The sequence below is a fragment of the Pholcus phalangioides genome, unplaced genomic scaffold, assembly GCF_987345545.1.
Source record: "Pholcus phalangioides strain wild (caught in Gottingen) unplaced genomic scaffold, Ppha-v1.0 ptg000017l_1, whole genome shotgun sequence".
Lineage (NCBI taxonomy): Eukaryota > Metazoa > Arthropoda > Arachnida > Araneae > Pholcidae > Pholcus > Pholcus phalangioides.
Window position 1 is genome coordinate 15,353,703 of NW_028301610.1, and position 17,042 is coordinate 15,370,744.

General features: G+C 33.5%; 1 protein-coding gene across 3 annotated transcripts in view; it reads right to left on the bottom strand.

The window, feature by feature from the left end:
- Positions 1–6,874: 6,874 nt before the first annotated feature.
- LOC149072431 (uncharacterized) overlaps positions 6,875–17,042 on the bottom strand; it is a 44,983-nt gene continuing 34,815 nt past the window's right edge. For 2 of the 3 annotated variants that reach the window (XM_089247040.1, XM_089247039.1), the window contains exons 6-7: positions 13,047–13,159; positions 6,875–7,828 (exon numbers count right to left, since the gene is read on the bottom strand). In XM_089247040.1, the coding sequence (XP_089103166.1) occupies positions 7,618–7,828; positions 13,047–13,159 (324 nt within the window). In that variant the 3' untranslated portion in view covers positions 6,875–7,617. The remainder of the gene's footprint in view (positions 7,829–13,046; positions 13,160–17,042) is intronic. The other variant, XM_089247041.1, reaches the window with a different exon arrangement.

The following is a 17,042-nucleotide window of genomic DNA, read 5'->3' on the forward strand; positions in this document are numbered from 1 at the left end:
GAACGCATTGTACTAATTGCATTAAAGAACTGAAATCATCCCCAGTTCATGCATTCGTATGTCAAACTCAACGTAAGTGTGCTCTTCTTTTGATGATGGGTATTAGCAGTGCTAGTTCCTAGAAAAAGGTTGAAGACCTCAGATTTACAGGTTTACACGTGTTAGGTCATTTTTTCGGTCATTCACATACTTGCACCCTCTCTAGATCACTCTTTTGGTCATTCACAAGCTTGCTAACACTCTAGATCACTCTTTTGGTCATTCACAAGCTTTTGCCGCGTCCTCCTCCCATTCCACCAACATTCTTGGCCACTCACTCCTCAAATTTTCCGCCTCTTTGAACTTGCCGCAAATGGCTATAGCCCGCTAATCCCCTCTGTAAATACGTCAATGTCTCCGTGTGCTAACGGGTAGTTACTGTATATAAATGAATAAAATCACCGAAATTTCAGAATAAGTACATATTTTTAGCATTTTTTTCTATTAATCGCATTGTACTAGAGCAGACGTCTTCAACCTTTTTCTAGTCGCGAGCACTGCCAGTACCCATCATCACCCTTACGGCGGGTTTGACATACGAATGCATGAAATCAGGTTGATTTCAGTTCTTGAATGCAATTAGTACAAGGTGGTTCAATTGGAACGTTGATCAAGTGCTCGCGAACACGGATGCGGACACAAGCATCAAGCACTCTGGGTGCTTCAGGGAGCACCGTGGTGCTCACGAGCAACGGGTTGAATATGCCTGTACTAGAGTTTTCAAGATTATTTTTTATTATTGTTATTCTTTAAAGTTAATCAAGTTTCTTTAACTTTTTCAAGAAAATATTTCACCATTGAATATTATTCATTTTAGGACACATTTTTGTGCATTGTCAAATGCATATTTTTGCATTGCTAAATGCATGTCTTCCCACTTTTTGCGCATATTTTTCAGTTTTACTGAACGTTGTTCTTTTCTCTTACGGTATACTTGAGTGGTTTTTTTTGTTTTTTTTTCATTTTTGTGCATTTTTTTCTCATTTTTCTGCAATTTTTTTATTAGATATTTTTCATTTTTCTGCAATTTTTTTATTAGATATTTTTCATTTTTAGGTCAAATTTCTCCATTTAAAAAATTCACTCTTTTCATTTTTTGCTCATATTTTTCCTCTTTAGGGAAGCTTTGGCATTTTTAAATGCATTTTTTTTTCATTTAACATATATTTTTCAATATTTTCATGGGGCATATTGAAGAATTTTTTAGCAAAAGCTTTATTTTGCGCATATTTCGGCATTTTAAAGGCATTTTTAAATGCATAGTTCAATTTTTATGAACTTTTCCATTTATTGTTACTTTCAAATGAATATTTCTTTTCATTTTTGCGTATAATTTTCATTTTTAGTCCCATGATTTAGCATTATTACATGGATGTGTTTCCATTTTACGCACATATTTTTGATTTCATGTCATATATCTCGGCATTTTTAAATGAAGATTTATTTTAATTTTTAGTTGCCTATTTCAGCTTTTTTAGTGCATATCGCAGCTGTTTTAGTGCATATCGCAGCTTTTTTAGTGCATATTGCAGTTGTTTTAGTATAGATTTCAGCGTTGCTAATGCATATATATTAGGTTAATGCATACCTATTTTGTCACTTTTGTAGCCATATAACCCGGGCTCCAGTTATAACTGTCGTTATAATGGACTTTTACTGTATTTGAATTGATATCATCATCATCATCGTTTCATCATGTCAGTCCTCCCCTTTAAGCAAATGCACGCAGGGCCGTCTCAAAAGCGTCGTGGGCCCCCGGGCTAAGTGATTTTTCTGAGACCCTACCCGGCAGATTTACATGCCCACTCTCGAAATTTTCAATCACGTCTCATTCTTATGAGCCCCCCTCTTCTCTTGAGGCCCCGGGCCGTGCCCGAGTTGACCCATACGTTAAGACGGCACTGAATGCACGTAATCTGGGCTCAAAAGTTCTATGAAATTCTTCTTTTTTTTTACAAACAAACTTTATTTCTCTATCCGCCTCCTAGATGGCACCTCAAATACGATATGCACGAGTCGCAAGTTTTGCCAGAAATTCATTATGACTATTTATTATGGGTGGCCATATTTGCTCCAGAAAAATATGTGAAATTGGACTTCGAAATACGGGATATTACCAATAGTTGCTAAAAGTAATGCCAAAAATTAACAGTTTCTAATCGTGCTAAAATTACAGAAAAGTCACCAATCGAGAGAAATGAAGTGCCATTTCAAATTGCAGTGAAATACGGGACGTATGGTCACCTCAAATATGTGTAATGCCGGGATCATACTATAAAAGTTTTACAAAAGCTCTTACAAAACTTGAAAATTCCATCCAATAAGCATATCGGTTGCATTCGAAAAATGCAACTGATAATCTTATTGGTTGTATTTTTCAAGTTTTATAAACGAATTTTTATCAAACTGTTATAGTGTAATCCCGGCCTAAAATAAATTTATAACTATTTTTAAATGTTGTCACTTTTCCACTCAGATTATATTAGAATAAAGCGAAAAACAAACGTACCAATAAGAGAGAAAAAATACACCAGATTTATTTAAAAATATGACTGAAATAAATCATTAAATATTAATTATAATAATTTAATTTTGATTAAATCCGCTATGATTTCGTTCGTTATTCACATAAAAAAAATACAATTCACCACCATGCTAAGTACAGTCAAACCTGTACGAAACGGAACGTCAAGAGACTGAAATGATATTCTGTTTTAGGCTGGGATTATACTATAAAAGTTTGATAGAAGTTCTTCCATAGCACTTGAAAAATTTAACCAGTAATCGTGCCGGTTACATTCGTGCAAATTCAACCGATTGTCTTATTGACTGCATTTTTCGGATTTTATGAAAGAACTTTTATCAAACTCTTATAGTGTAATACCGGCCCAAGGCCGAGATTACACTATAAAAGTTTGATAAAATCCCTCTTATAAAACTTAAAAAATCCTACCAAGCTCATAGGTTACATTCGAGTAAATGCAACCAATAAGCGCATCGGTTACATTCGCTAAAATGCAAGCGATGCGCTTATTGGTTGCGTTTTTCGAGTTTGATAAAAGAACTTTTATCAAAATTTCATAGTGTAATCCCGGCCTTAGACAAATTTCCGTTTTATAAAGGTGCATAAATCAAGGCTTTAACCATTAGATAGATTATATTGCGATTGGGTTTGAGACATGTTTCCGTCTCATGCTGCGAAGCGAGCTCCTAGCGAAGCTGGATCTAGATATCATTTACTGATTCAATAAAAAATGCTTTCATTTTCCGTTAAGGAACTTTGAAATTCAATTTTAAAGGAGAGAAAGGGGCAACTCAACGAGATGCGCGACTTGGACATTTGCTTTCACCTCGATTTGTTGATTTTCGCTATCTGCTGATTGGTCTATTTCTCACTTTATTTCCTTTTCCCCCTTCTGCGGGGATCATCATAATCACACCCTTATATATTTCAGAGCCCCTCTAGTCATTTTCTCTACCGTCCTCCTGCTTGACTATGTACGGACATCTTTCTCCACCCTTATGCAATGTTTTCTTCCTATTAGCAATTCTTGTATCGCGTACCTCTTCGTTCCACTATGCGGTCGCCTTAGACAGGTTTCACTGTATTAGCAGTTTAATATAGTTTTTCCTTTCACTTTTTTAACTCCATGTTAACCCCTTCGCGTACAAGTTTTTGGCAACAAATTTGGATTATCTCTATTTAACGAATCGGCGATAAATCTGGTAACTTTGTCCTGACCTAACCGTATGTTAGAGAAAGAAAGAATGGGGAAAAGAAAAAATATGAGGAAAAAGTATAATAGATAAATTAAATAACAGACTTATTTTCTTCAGAGTTCTCTTTCGCTCTTATGTGATAGAGAAATGTACATTATATGTGTGGGAAAAAAATAATTAACAGGAGTATAGAAAAAAAGGAGGGAGAAAGAAAAAGCAAGGTTAGGGTTACAATAAACCTTCGCGATGGTGGAGAGAGGAAAGAACACAGAGAACTTGCTTGAATTTATTCCACTGCTTTTTGACGTAATATTACATCCATAATCGCAAAGATATTAAAAGACACCGTAATGGAATCAGAAAATTTTGCACCACCCTTAGACTGAAAAATTACACTTAAAAGTTTAATAAAGATCTTTTAAAAAACTTTGATAAAGAACCAATAGGCTTGTTGGCTGTTTTTTTTTAGTTTTGTAAGAGAACTTTTATAAAACTTATAGTGTGTTATCCCAGTCTTGGACTAAAATTTAGCAACCACATTCAGAAAATTTTGTGCCAATACAGGTTTTCCATTTGCCCAGCTTACGAGACATTTACTCCTTATGTAAAATTTCATTAAATAAGAAAATAATATATTAGTTATTTACACATAAATTTTTATATTGTTTTTCAAAATATCCTCAAATTAATTTTTCTTCACTTGAACCTCACTTAGGAGTTTATGCGAGACACAATATTTTAAGATTTCTCTCCAAAATATTTAAATTGATTAAATTAGTGAATGTCAGTTGCATAATGACTGTGCTTTTGGATTTTATTAAGTACAAATTTCAATACCATTTTAAACGTAAAATTATTTGCTTTTAGATGACATTGATATAAATGGGATTTTTAGTGGTTTAGTATGCCAAGAGTTTTTTTTATAAGAAAAACCACTAGAGTTTAATATAGTCTATAAGTTAAAATGAAATCTATAACTACTATTTTAAAAACTATTTACCCCTAATAAGTTAGCCTATTGAACTTGGAATTAAAAATGAGTAAATATAGAATTTAAATCAAAAAATCAGATTCAAATAAAAATTTAATTTTGAAAAAATCAATTTTTATCAACCCTGGACTTATAAAATTTTTGCTTATTTTATTCTTTATTAACATTTTTCCGTCTATGCATATACAGGGTGTCCTGTAAGTGCCTTTATCTCAGCAACCGTCCGTCGTAGATATACGATTCCAATTTAAAAATGCTCAACAGACATTCAAAAATTACCCTGTAGCAATTTTGAGTGTGAAAATACAGTGTGTATAACAATATAACTCACTAAATACTTCACTCATAGTTAGTAAAACTGGGGGCAGATGGCAGCACTACACATAACAAGCATTACACAGAAACAAACTTTACGTCAGGTGGTACCACACATACACGCACATTCCCGCATGTACCGATTCGTTAGGGCGTTCCGCGGGGGGGGGGTGCATGTGTGGTGTAGCAGTAGTAGGTAGGGGGCTCCATGATGTTCTTAAGTCAGAGCCACCTCGTTGGGCGGTTTGCCTGTTGTGGCGTTGTATTTGTATAAAAATTTAGATTTTTATCTAGATTCTATTTATATGGTCTTCCTGTGCTCCAATTGCAATACTCGTTGAGCGGCAACCAGATTTTTTTTACAGAAAATTAAAAAACTTTTGCGCTCATGCTTGTTAGAATGCTAATGTTATGCCAATAAATTTTTAAATCTCAAGCAGTCAGCCCAAAAAAAACTCTCTACAAATTTTTTTTTTTCACTTTCTGTAAAAAAATCTGGTTGGCGCTTAACAAGTTTTGCAACTGGGCAACTCAATTAGAAAGTTGTTGCGCTGTCTCTCCTGATGCCAATAAAAAAATTTCATGCTCCTAAGTGCAATATTCAGATATTTGAATTCGAAAAACGGAGGAAATTTGGGAAAGAACAGTATTAAAAAATGTGGTTAAAACGGTTTTTCCGCATTTAATGTTCTTCATTCCCAAATTTCCGAATATCTCTATGAATATTGCACTTGGAAATATGGAAATTTTTTTGTTGGCATCAGGAGAGACCGGGCAACAACTTTCTAATTGGCCATATCAAAATTTAGATTCTTTATATTGTTACACTGTATCTTCACTCTAAAAACTGGTACAGGGTAATCTTTTGAACGCCTGTTCAGCATTTTTAAATTGGAATCGCACCTCTACCATGGATGGTTGCTGAGATAAAGGCTGTGCTAGCACTTACAGGACACCCTGTATAAATAAATGTGTGTTCCGTGTGTGTGTGTATATATATATATGACTAGCACTTATTTTATTATTTATCAAGTTCAATATTGTCTGAAAAATTGGTGTTGGTCCCATTTCTATACTTAAAAAATATACTTATATTTAGAAGTTAATATTGTTCAGATATAAACCACTAACTGTTAATAAAATAAAAATTAGATTGTTTTATTCAGCATTAAGTTAATATTTTAAGGTAAAAATCGAAAAATATGATTTTTTTTTTTTTCATTTTCTTGAAAAATCATGATTTTTATCAGCCCTGGTTCAATTGATGAACTACAATATTTTGCAGTTTATCAATTAAAGTTAAATTTAGGATAAAAATCCTTTAATCAATTATATCTGTTACACTTTCTAATGTTTTTTCCCCATTACCAGTGCATTTAGAGTCCATACAGACTTCAAAATAAAAAAATCTTGGTCATGTTAAGATCAAAATTCCAGCACAAATATTGAGTTGTCTAATGAAAACAGAGCTAGTCAAATAATTGCAGCACTAATTTGTTATGTTCAATTTCACTGCCCCCCCCCCCCCCTTGTTATTTCATGCACCATAAGGCTAACTACACATTGATTATAATAATCTTTCAAGTATCAGTCTAAGTTAAAAGGCACGGTTGAAAAACAATTAGAAAGGGTTATTTTCTAACAATCTAATTTACGTTTTTTTTTTGCAAATTTACCTCTAATGAAAAGTGAGAGTCTCAAACTATCATGTACACTATGAAATGTTATAATTTCACAAATTTCACTGAACATGAAATATAAATTGTAATAATGTGAACAAAAATAAAGTAATCAGACAAAACAGTTTTATATATGTGCATAAGATTTTAATCTCATAAAGAACATCTTGCAAAAACAAGTGCACAAAGCACACATGCACGCACACACACACACAACATTACCAGATAACAACCAATCCATTGAGAAGATACATTGAGCGTTGACGCCTTTTTTCTCATGCAAAAGCATGTTATATAAAACAAAACATTTACCTTTAAAAGCAAAATTTCAACATTTACATTTTTCTGATTACTAAATAAAATATTAAAAAAACAAGGAGTTTAAAAGCCACAGGTGTCAGCACACTGTCATCAATCGATTATCCTTGCAAAAACAAAGCTTTAGGGAAAGGAGGGAATTGACACAGTGACAACAATCATGTTCACGGCACCTGTCTTCAAAAGACTTGAGGCAGGGAGAAATATCTGTGAACTCTTTCCCCCTAACCTTAACACTCTTTCCCATATAATTCCACTGCTGCGCAAAACTAAAACTTCTGCTTTATACAAACCATATCATAAATTACAAATATCAACAAACTTAATCCCTCTTTAGATTCCTGTTTTTTTCCTCTATCATCTGTCTTAAAAATATTCCACATTATGTCCTACGTTAATGCAGTCATATTATATAGTCTATAATTCATATTGCCACAAAATGTCCATATGCAGTTTCATGTGGCTAAAAGCATATTTCACAGCATGGAACCCTAGCAACACATTGGAGTATTGCAGGAGTTGGGAGGAAAAAAAATGAAAAAGGTGGGGTGGGGGCTACCTTTTACGGTACTGTTTCCTGGTAGTCCGAGAATTTGTTGCATCTGCAACATTGCTAGCACATTCTGCAGAATGTATTTCACTGCTTGTACCAGCAGCAGGTACAAAGGACTTCAAATCTGATACATCAGCTGCAGAAGACTGACGGTCCAGCTCCATCATAGCCTCTTGAATTGCATTTTCCAACTGGGTGTTCATTTTCCTGCCTCTGAAACAATCAAAACCATAGATGAAATTGCCAGAATATACAGCAGTTGTGTTTAAAGCAAGCATTGCACAATAAAAGTTTTAGAAAAGTTATTTTATAAAACATGAAACAAAACCCACCAATATACCTATTAACCAATACGCTTATAGGCTGCATATTTCAGATTTTATAAAAGAACTTCTATCAAACTTTTACAGTGCAATACCAGTCCAAGACCTTTATAAAAAGATAAATTCGGATTTAATATATTGATGATTCTCATGAAATAATAAATTCCCCCCCCCTCCCCAGCAATTAACAAAATATATTGAGTTTTGGAACATTTTTTTTGTTTCTATTAATATTTACATCTCAATGACTCAGACCACTTTGCTTACCATGAACTTCAGCTTAATATAAAGTAAATATTCATCTTATAAGATATTGGAACATAGTATCTAGTGTAATTAAAACATGTAAGCTCGAAGTCTCGTTTACGACAGAATGACAATTTCAGCTCAAATAAAAGAGCCCACATTCTTCTCTTAAAAACTTCTTCCTGTAAACAAGTCTAAGCTAAAGGACTTCCCCAATAACAAATGACACTACTTTTGTCCTCTTTGGTGTAGATTCCTTTTAATTCTCACTATGCTTCCACAACGTTGTAATCAATTTTTTTCATCCTGTTCTTTTATTATATAAGTATCACAAACTTTTTTTATTTCCCCTGTAGGAGTTCTGCAATTGTTTTCAATAAATTAGGTATGTCTACTTTATAACATCTACTTTAATTATTGAGCTGTTCATAGTCACAAATCATCTTTAGCAATAAATGGAATACAAGCGTTCCTTTTGACCTCGTATATGTATCATTTACTTTTTTCTTTCATTGTTTGAAGAATTCAAAAGTTTAAAACATAATCACGTTTCTAGAAGTGTTATGCAAACATACTTTACACATGCAAGTTCATTTTATTACTTTTTTTTATTACGGTTTACTATTATTAAGTTTATTTTTTATTATGAGAAAGGTTATTAAAGATTTATAAACACAGCTAAATGTTAATATACTATGAGAACAACATTTCATCATATACTGTGTTTGTACATATACTTATTTGTTTGAGGTATTTTCAAAACCGAATTACCATTTCGTAGGTCAATATGAAATTCAGTTAGCACAAAATAGTTTTGGTGCTCCTTTAACTTTGTTTCACTCAGGATTGCTTTCGAAATTCACAAAAGACGTAATGATAAAAGTACCATGCCATCTTTAAATTTACTAGTATTTACAACATTTTCAGTTTGTTACGATAGAACAGTCACATATAAACTGAAGAGCCAAAAAAACTGGTACAGGCATACGTATGCAAATGAAGAGATATAGAAACAATCAGAGTACGGCACTGCAGTCGGCAACGCCTATATAACACAACAAGTGTCTGGCATAGTTGTTAGATTGGTTACTGCTGCTACAATGGCAGGTTATCGAGATTTAAGTGAGTTTGAACGTGGTGTTATAGTCGGCGCACGAGAGATGGGACATAGTATCACGGAGGTAGCAATGAAATTTGGATTTTCACGTACAACCATTTCATGAGTGTACCGTGAATACCGGGAATCCGGTAAAAAATTAAATCTACGACATCGCTGCAGCCGGAAAAAGATCATGCAAGAACGGGACTGACGAGAATCATTAAACGTGACAGACGTGCAACCCTTCCGCAAATTGCTGCAGATTTCACGCTGATCAACAAGTATCAGAGTGCGAACCATTCAACGAAACATCATCGATATGGGCTTTCGGAGCCAAAGGCCCGCTTGTGTACCCTTGATGACTGCACTACACAAAGCTTTACGCCTCGCCTGGGCTCAACAACACCGACACTGGACTGTTGAGGACTGGAAACACGTTGCCTGGTCTGACGAATCTCGGTTCCAATTGCTTCGAGATGATGGACGTGTACGGGTATGGAGACAACCTCATGAATCCATGGACCCTACATGTCAACAGGGGACTGTTCAAGCTGGTGGAGGCTCTGTGATGGTATGGGGCGTGTGCAGTTGGCATGATATGGGACCCCTGATACGTCTAGATATGACTCTGACAGGTGACAGGTACGTAAGCATCCTGTCTGATCACCTGCACCCATTCATGTCCATTGTGCATTCCGACGGACTTGGACAATTTCAGCAGGACAATGCGACACCCCACACATCCAGAATTGCTACAAAGTGGCTCCAGGAACTCTCTTCTGACTTTAGACACTTCCGCTGGCCACCTAAATCCCCAGACATGAACATTATTGAACATATCTGGGATGCCTTGCAACGTGCTGTTCTGAAGAGATCTCCTCTTACTCCTACGGATTTATGGACAGCCCTGCTGGATTCATGATGTCAATTACCTCCAGCACTACTTCAGACATTAGTCGAGTCCATACCACGTCGTGTTGCGGCACTTCTGCGGGCTCGCGGGGGCCCTACACGATATTATGCAGGTGTACCAGTTTTTTTGGCTCTTCAGTGTATATAGTATATAGTTGTATTATTCTTATATATAGTATATATTATCTATATATATAAAAACGAATGTATGTCTGTTTGTCCTTTATACATTACTACACCATTCATCGGATCGCCATGAAACTTTGGGAAGTTGTTGAATACACTCCCGCGAAGGTTTTTGGCATAGTTTTTTTTTTAATTTTTTTCCTTTCCTTCATTTCCTTGAATTTCCTTTCTTCTGAGATCGCAGCAACGTGCAACGGGTAAGCTAGTTAATAAATATATTATTAATAAATAACGTGATCAGCACGTATTCCCAAGAGATTGTTACGATCTGTCTAGGAAATTCGTTAGTGTTAGTAAAAATCCATGCCCACCCCGACAGACCAGACACGACCCAGGCTCTGTCCCTTCCGAGATCCCATGTCCACCCCAGGATGTATAGTGTTTCTACAAAATAATAGAAGGAAAGTTTATGTTGTCTTGAATCATACCTAGCTGAATTCATGTGATGATGGTAGACATATGATGCTTTTGACACTATACAGTAGTAGCAACTGCTGAATTATGTGTATTCGAGGAATAAATCATAAATATGTTTATGTACCCTGTATACCTGTCAACAAGGGCATGAAGCCTCTGAGAAGTGATAAATATAAAACTTCACCACGGGAGACAAGGCACTTTACCAACACAAGATATATAACTATAGTCTAATACTTTAAAAACTTTTAAAACATTTATTTTATCACTTTTTATACAGGTGAATTTCAGTCTCAATGATGAAAGTATTTTATTCTTTCCATTAGGTGCAAAACTACTACGATGCTATATTGCAACCCTGTCGAGGACAAGATTTTTAACCACAAACACCTTCATCCCATTCTTGTTTTTTTCTCCTTGTATCAGAACATAGCATATATAGACTTAAAGGCCAGTCGCGGTCCAGGCTCTGTCCCTGATGGGATGTAAGCCATTTACCCAGAAGGGTTGGACCACGCTGGGGGAAGCATATATAGACTGGCCCAAAGCAGAATATGCTGAAATCTGTGACATGTCACAGAACAATCAGTGCTACTGCAAAACAATCTAGAACTTTAAGTATAAAAAACACTACTATGACAATTTTTTACTGTAGAACATTTCTAATCAGCCGAGGTCATCGTAGAATGCTACAAAACATTCTGCTTTGGGGTAGACAGGTTAAAGTCACAATGGTGTAGGTAAATAATCCTCATTTTGAGAAAAAGATTTTACTAAAGTTGTTATAATAGAGTCATTGTTAAAAATTATGATTTCATAACTTAGTGGTGAACTACTGAAGTTGTGACTTGGTTTATTTTTTTTCAACAGTTTAGCATTTCTAGATTGCATTTCTGGACTTGGAATTTTTGAAAATGTGACTTGCACCACATACTTTTAACCTGTCTATATATATATATATACCGGGTGATTCCATAACTCCCCTTGCAGTATTTTACTGGTAAACAGTTAATCCTAGAAGTATACTTCCAATTAGAAAAAGTATTGAAATAACATGTGAACCCAGATAAGTCATTCGTATTGCAAGGGGTTGTGTTACTGCAATACAAAAATTGACTTTTTATATGTACACCCTGTCCTCAAAAACCCAATTAGAAAGTTGTTGCCATCTTTCTTGAGGCCAACAAAAAAACTTCCATGCCCTTAAGTGCAACATTTCAGATATTTGAATTCAAAAATAGGAGAATGCTGTATCTAAAGCATAACTTTAAATTAAAAAAGTGAAAAGGTCTGAAGTTAGATTATTCTAACCAAAATTAATTAAATTTGTTAAAGAATAAATGTGTAAGTTATTAAGCAACATCATGCAAGTGAGAAACACATCATAAGTGTGTTTCTGACTTGCATCATCAGGGTTGTTAATAAATGGAATGGTTTATTGCGGGGTGGTAAATTTTAACACAATTGATACATTTAAAAAGAAATACAATAAACGTGTTAGGATAAATCGAGAAGCTATCCATACATAGAATAAGACAACCATAATTATTTTTTATGGGCAGTGTATTATATTTCATCATTTATATATAGTCTTTGGTTTTTATAATTGTGTTTTTAATATTGGATTGCTCTATTTTAGAAATATATGACATCCATATTTGTTATGGCCAGCATTTTTTCTCAGCCACCTTGTTGGACATTTTGCCTGTTGTGGCCTTGTATTTGTATTTATAATAAATACATGCATCAATTAGGCAAGAAACAATCTTGTCCATAGAATTAGTTTTTCATTTAGTTGATGCTGAATGACCCTTTGGCTGTACACCGAGTGAATCAAAAAACGTGCACCATATGTGATACTGAGTCGCCAACAGGCATTTGCTTAAAGGAAGAAGCCCTCATGAATAAAAGTGCTCTACAAAATTTTAATCCATGAAATTAATTCAGGCTCAAACAATCATGTTAAATGGACACAGATTTTTTGGTGTTCATATTTTGTTTGTTATTGGTTTTGTATTGTTTATTAGTTTATTTATGCTGAATTAAATTTTGAGATTATTATTATATCATTAACAAGATTTGTTCTAATTAATAAGCAGTCAATTAATTTAAATTTTAAAAATCATGATTTCTTCATATCAAATCAAAAATCCATATCAAAATGTACATCAACCATAAAGGGTTAATGGTTTAAAAGGCTTTATCCTTGAAAAGGGTATGGCAAACTTCATAAGAGAGATAGTCTCACCTTCTATGTTTTTTTCGTGCCCTGTGGTGGGCCTCCAAACCCTCCGAAAGTGTTTTCAACTTGTCTGGTTCTACCTGAGTAAATGTGTGATCGCCAAACCATTGTACCCATAGCTGAAAAGAGATCATTATTATAAGTTTCAAATGTCCAATTTGAAATATTTGTAAAAAAATCTAAAATTGCCTATTTGCATCCCATATAATCTATTAAGTCATCACAAAAAAAAGATCTGAGCATTTTTTTGCTCATACATGTTTCAGCTGTTGCCATATCTTTTTATTATTTTGAGGGCACAGAAAAGTTGAAAACCTGAGATATCCAGTCTGGCTTTTACATACTCTCTATTTCTACAGGGTATTAAATATGACATAAAAATTGAATTTCAGACACAATGTCTGAAGTAAAGTCTGAATGGAAGTAATTCTACTCAATCTTGTGCAAGTACATGTGAAGTGTAAGGAGATGATGCATTGCATGAATCAACTGTTCAATAGTTTTGCGAAGTTATAAATCTGAGAATTTCAGACAAGAAAATCAAGATCAGAGTAGATGACATGTTGCAGTGGATGAAGACGTCTAAAATCGAAGGAAACCTATAACAAACCACTTAAAATTTGAGAGTTTCTTCTTTAAACTTCATTTCACAAGCATTTCATGAAACTGCTCCGAGAAAAAATGTATCGATCAATGTATAGACATGCTTCTCAAAGAAAATAAAAAGGGTTTTTTTTTAAGGTCTCAGTTTACTTTGGTCGAATATAATTTTTAAGATCTAATATGGTTCCATTATAATTTGGTCAAAAAAAATTCATGAGATTGATTAGGGTGTTTTATCAGATTCACCAAACATCTTACCATCTCACTTTAATATATATATTTTTCAATCAAAACTTTTTATGTGGAAAACCAGTTGCTGAAGTAATTTCAACAAAATTTCATGTTTTTGAAATTGAGTGACAGAAAAATAGCTTGGCATTGTGAGAAAAAAATAGAGGATACTTTGATGAAATGGGGTAGTTTCAAACTTCTTTATTTGCTCAAAAACACTCAGAACTTTCAGGATGACCTAATAATTCTATCACTTTGAAAAGACAATGCAATCTTAATTCCATTGAAAAAATTTCATTCATCATACCTAAAAGTACTGTATTTTAACGTTTATAATGAATCCCTTTTGATTTGTAAGTTATTATAAATATGAGCTTGTGAAATTTTCATAAATTCTTAATTCTTCATTTTAATTGTATTCTTAGGGACAAATAAATTATGTTATGTAAAAATAAAAAGTATCTTTTGATGAAAACCTTTTTCCAAATTTTAAGCCCAAAAAATCGGGGGGTCCTTAGACAATAAATTGTAGTGCATGCATATGAAAAAAGCAGCCCAACACTAAATTTCCAAATGACTATCAATTGGTTTTTTTTTCGCACATCTTTTTAAATTGCAATTTGTACTGTGTGTGTGTGTGGTTTATTATTATGTTATTCAGATTCTAATTTTTTTTAACATTAAACCTGTTAACATTATAGCTGCATTTCAAAAAATACAGTTGAACTTGCTTAATACAAAATCACACAGATAATAGAAGCGTTTCTCAAACCATTTTTGGTTCTCTATTCAATTAAATCAAAAATCTAAAGCCTTTATGAGAGCTATAAAAATATAAGTAGCTATAATACCTTAACTAAAAATATAAAGTAGATCAATAGAGGATTTAACAGATAGCTTTAAGAACAGATATCACTGTATGAACATTCCAGGCATTCTCTTTGCCCACTAATCCAAAACTTTAATTTCCAAAAAAATACTGTCTACATCTACTGCAGACATGTTCAGAGGACATGGCAGTGTAGTTCATGAGATCTGCTTGGTTCTTGTCCTGGGCCTGCTGGGGATCTATTACGCTTATGTCATTATGCCAGCGTTTCAAATGTGTTTGCGGTGCATTGAGGGATAGATTTACGTCATCATCGCTAAAGATTGATTTTTCTCACATCGTTACTAGCAATTTTCATTATCGCCATCGCTACGTGAAACGTTAGCTAACGAGAACTGGAGACCACTCGTTAAGCTCGCGTTACGGAAATTAACATGGCCACTAGCGCATACATTTTTCAATGAAGGTGAGAGCAACGGAGACAAATTAGTTAGAATTGGAAATTATTCATTCATTATTAATTTATCAAGTTTTTCATTATAATGAATAATAATTCTCTGAATTACATTACTTAATTTAGTAACATGATTCAGAGACAGCATTATCGTTTAAAATGTTATCTGTACACATACTGAATGGAAAAAATTATTCATAGTTATAAATTATTATACTTGGTACAAAGCTAAATATCACTAAGTTTTTTTTTTCAAATCTTGCATAGAAATGCCTTTATTCTAATCTTAAACTCATCTAAATATAAGAATATTATTTAACTGGTAAATCTATCGTGATATGTTTTCAAAACATTTTGCGAAATTTGCTACAATATTTTTTTTACATCTCGTTCAAAATCAATGTCAATATATTTTTAAACGTCTCCATATTTTTCCCTTCTTAATTCGTTTAATAACATCGATATTTTGTAATATCACTGTAGTGTTAAAATAATTGTATTGCTACTTTCTGTGCAGTACATAGAAGTGTAATGCAGTAAACACCCTTTTATACACACAGACAATACTCTGCGCACTAAGTACACTAAAAAAATCAAAGTAAATTTTATTAATAAACAAATTTTTTCTAATCCTTGAGTGCATTTTCTGATAGGAGTATAAAAGAGATGTCAACAAAACAGTGTAAATTCGGTGACACTTCATTTTCATGTGCGAGACAAGGAAACCAATTGTCTAATTAATGATGTAAATAAAAGGTTACTTGTTCTTGATTGTCTTAATATCAAGACGGTACATAAATATGTAAAAACATGGGAATATATGGTGATATTTTTGCTAGTCGTTTTGAAAATTCATACATCATTGAACATCATGTTTTAAATGCAATAATTTAGAAAATTTTCCCCATGACAGTTTCATGTGCGTGCATAGTTTTTGTAAAGTACCTCTTTCTCAAATATTTGATGAAAATAAAAAGAATCCAAATGAATTAAAAAAATATATGTAGCTTACAAGGTAACTGTAGCTTATTAAATTAGGAACAATCAACACACACAAACGAACACAAAATAAATAAAAATACAATAATAATAATAATGCACATGTTTTTCAGCACTCGTTGATAGTGATGTTTATCAGCAGCGCAGAAAATTATGTGATTGGTCCATCCCTTTTGGAGCTAACGCAACTCTTGGACCAGGGAGTTTTTCATAAAATCGATAACGATTTTATTCCGCCGGCTGCAGGATGTCACTAACGACCTTGTTGTATAACGATGTGAGCGTAATAGACCCCCTGCAGTCCAAACTCATTTACCCTCTCAAATACTAGTAAAACTCGAACCTCAGCCATATTCAGAGAGCTGTGAAGATGCTCCTGTCTGCACTGAAAATGTCTGCCACAAATACTGATGAAATGTTTTGAAATTAAAACTTTTCTTAAACCAGTTCTCTTTCTTATAATGTAATATAGAGAATTTGGTACTTCAACATTTTTCTGTTGCCAATGTTTAAACATAATTTCAACATTGAAATTATACTGTTGCATAATTTGAACATTTAAAATATGCACTGTGTTACACAATTTGTACATTCAAAATAGCTATATGCTGGAGGTAAGAGCACACCATGTCACAAAAGGGAACTTGTACATGAGAGCAGTTTAAAGTTTTTATTAATTTTTTTTTAATTTAATTTTTTTTGTGTGTCTATATCTTTATATACAGCTCTTCCTTGTTTTATGAAGTGAGAATATCTATTATTTTTTAAATAAGACGTAATGTCCTACCCTGAAGCAAAATATGCCGAAATCTGTGATGTCGCAGAACAATCAGTGCTACTGCAGATCAATATGGAAGAATTTTGATAAAAGTGTAGAAAAAACATT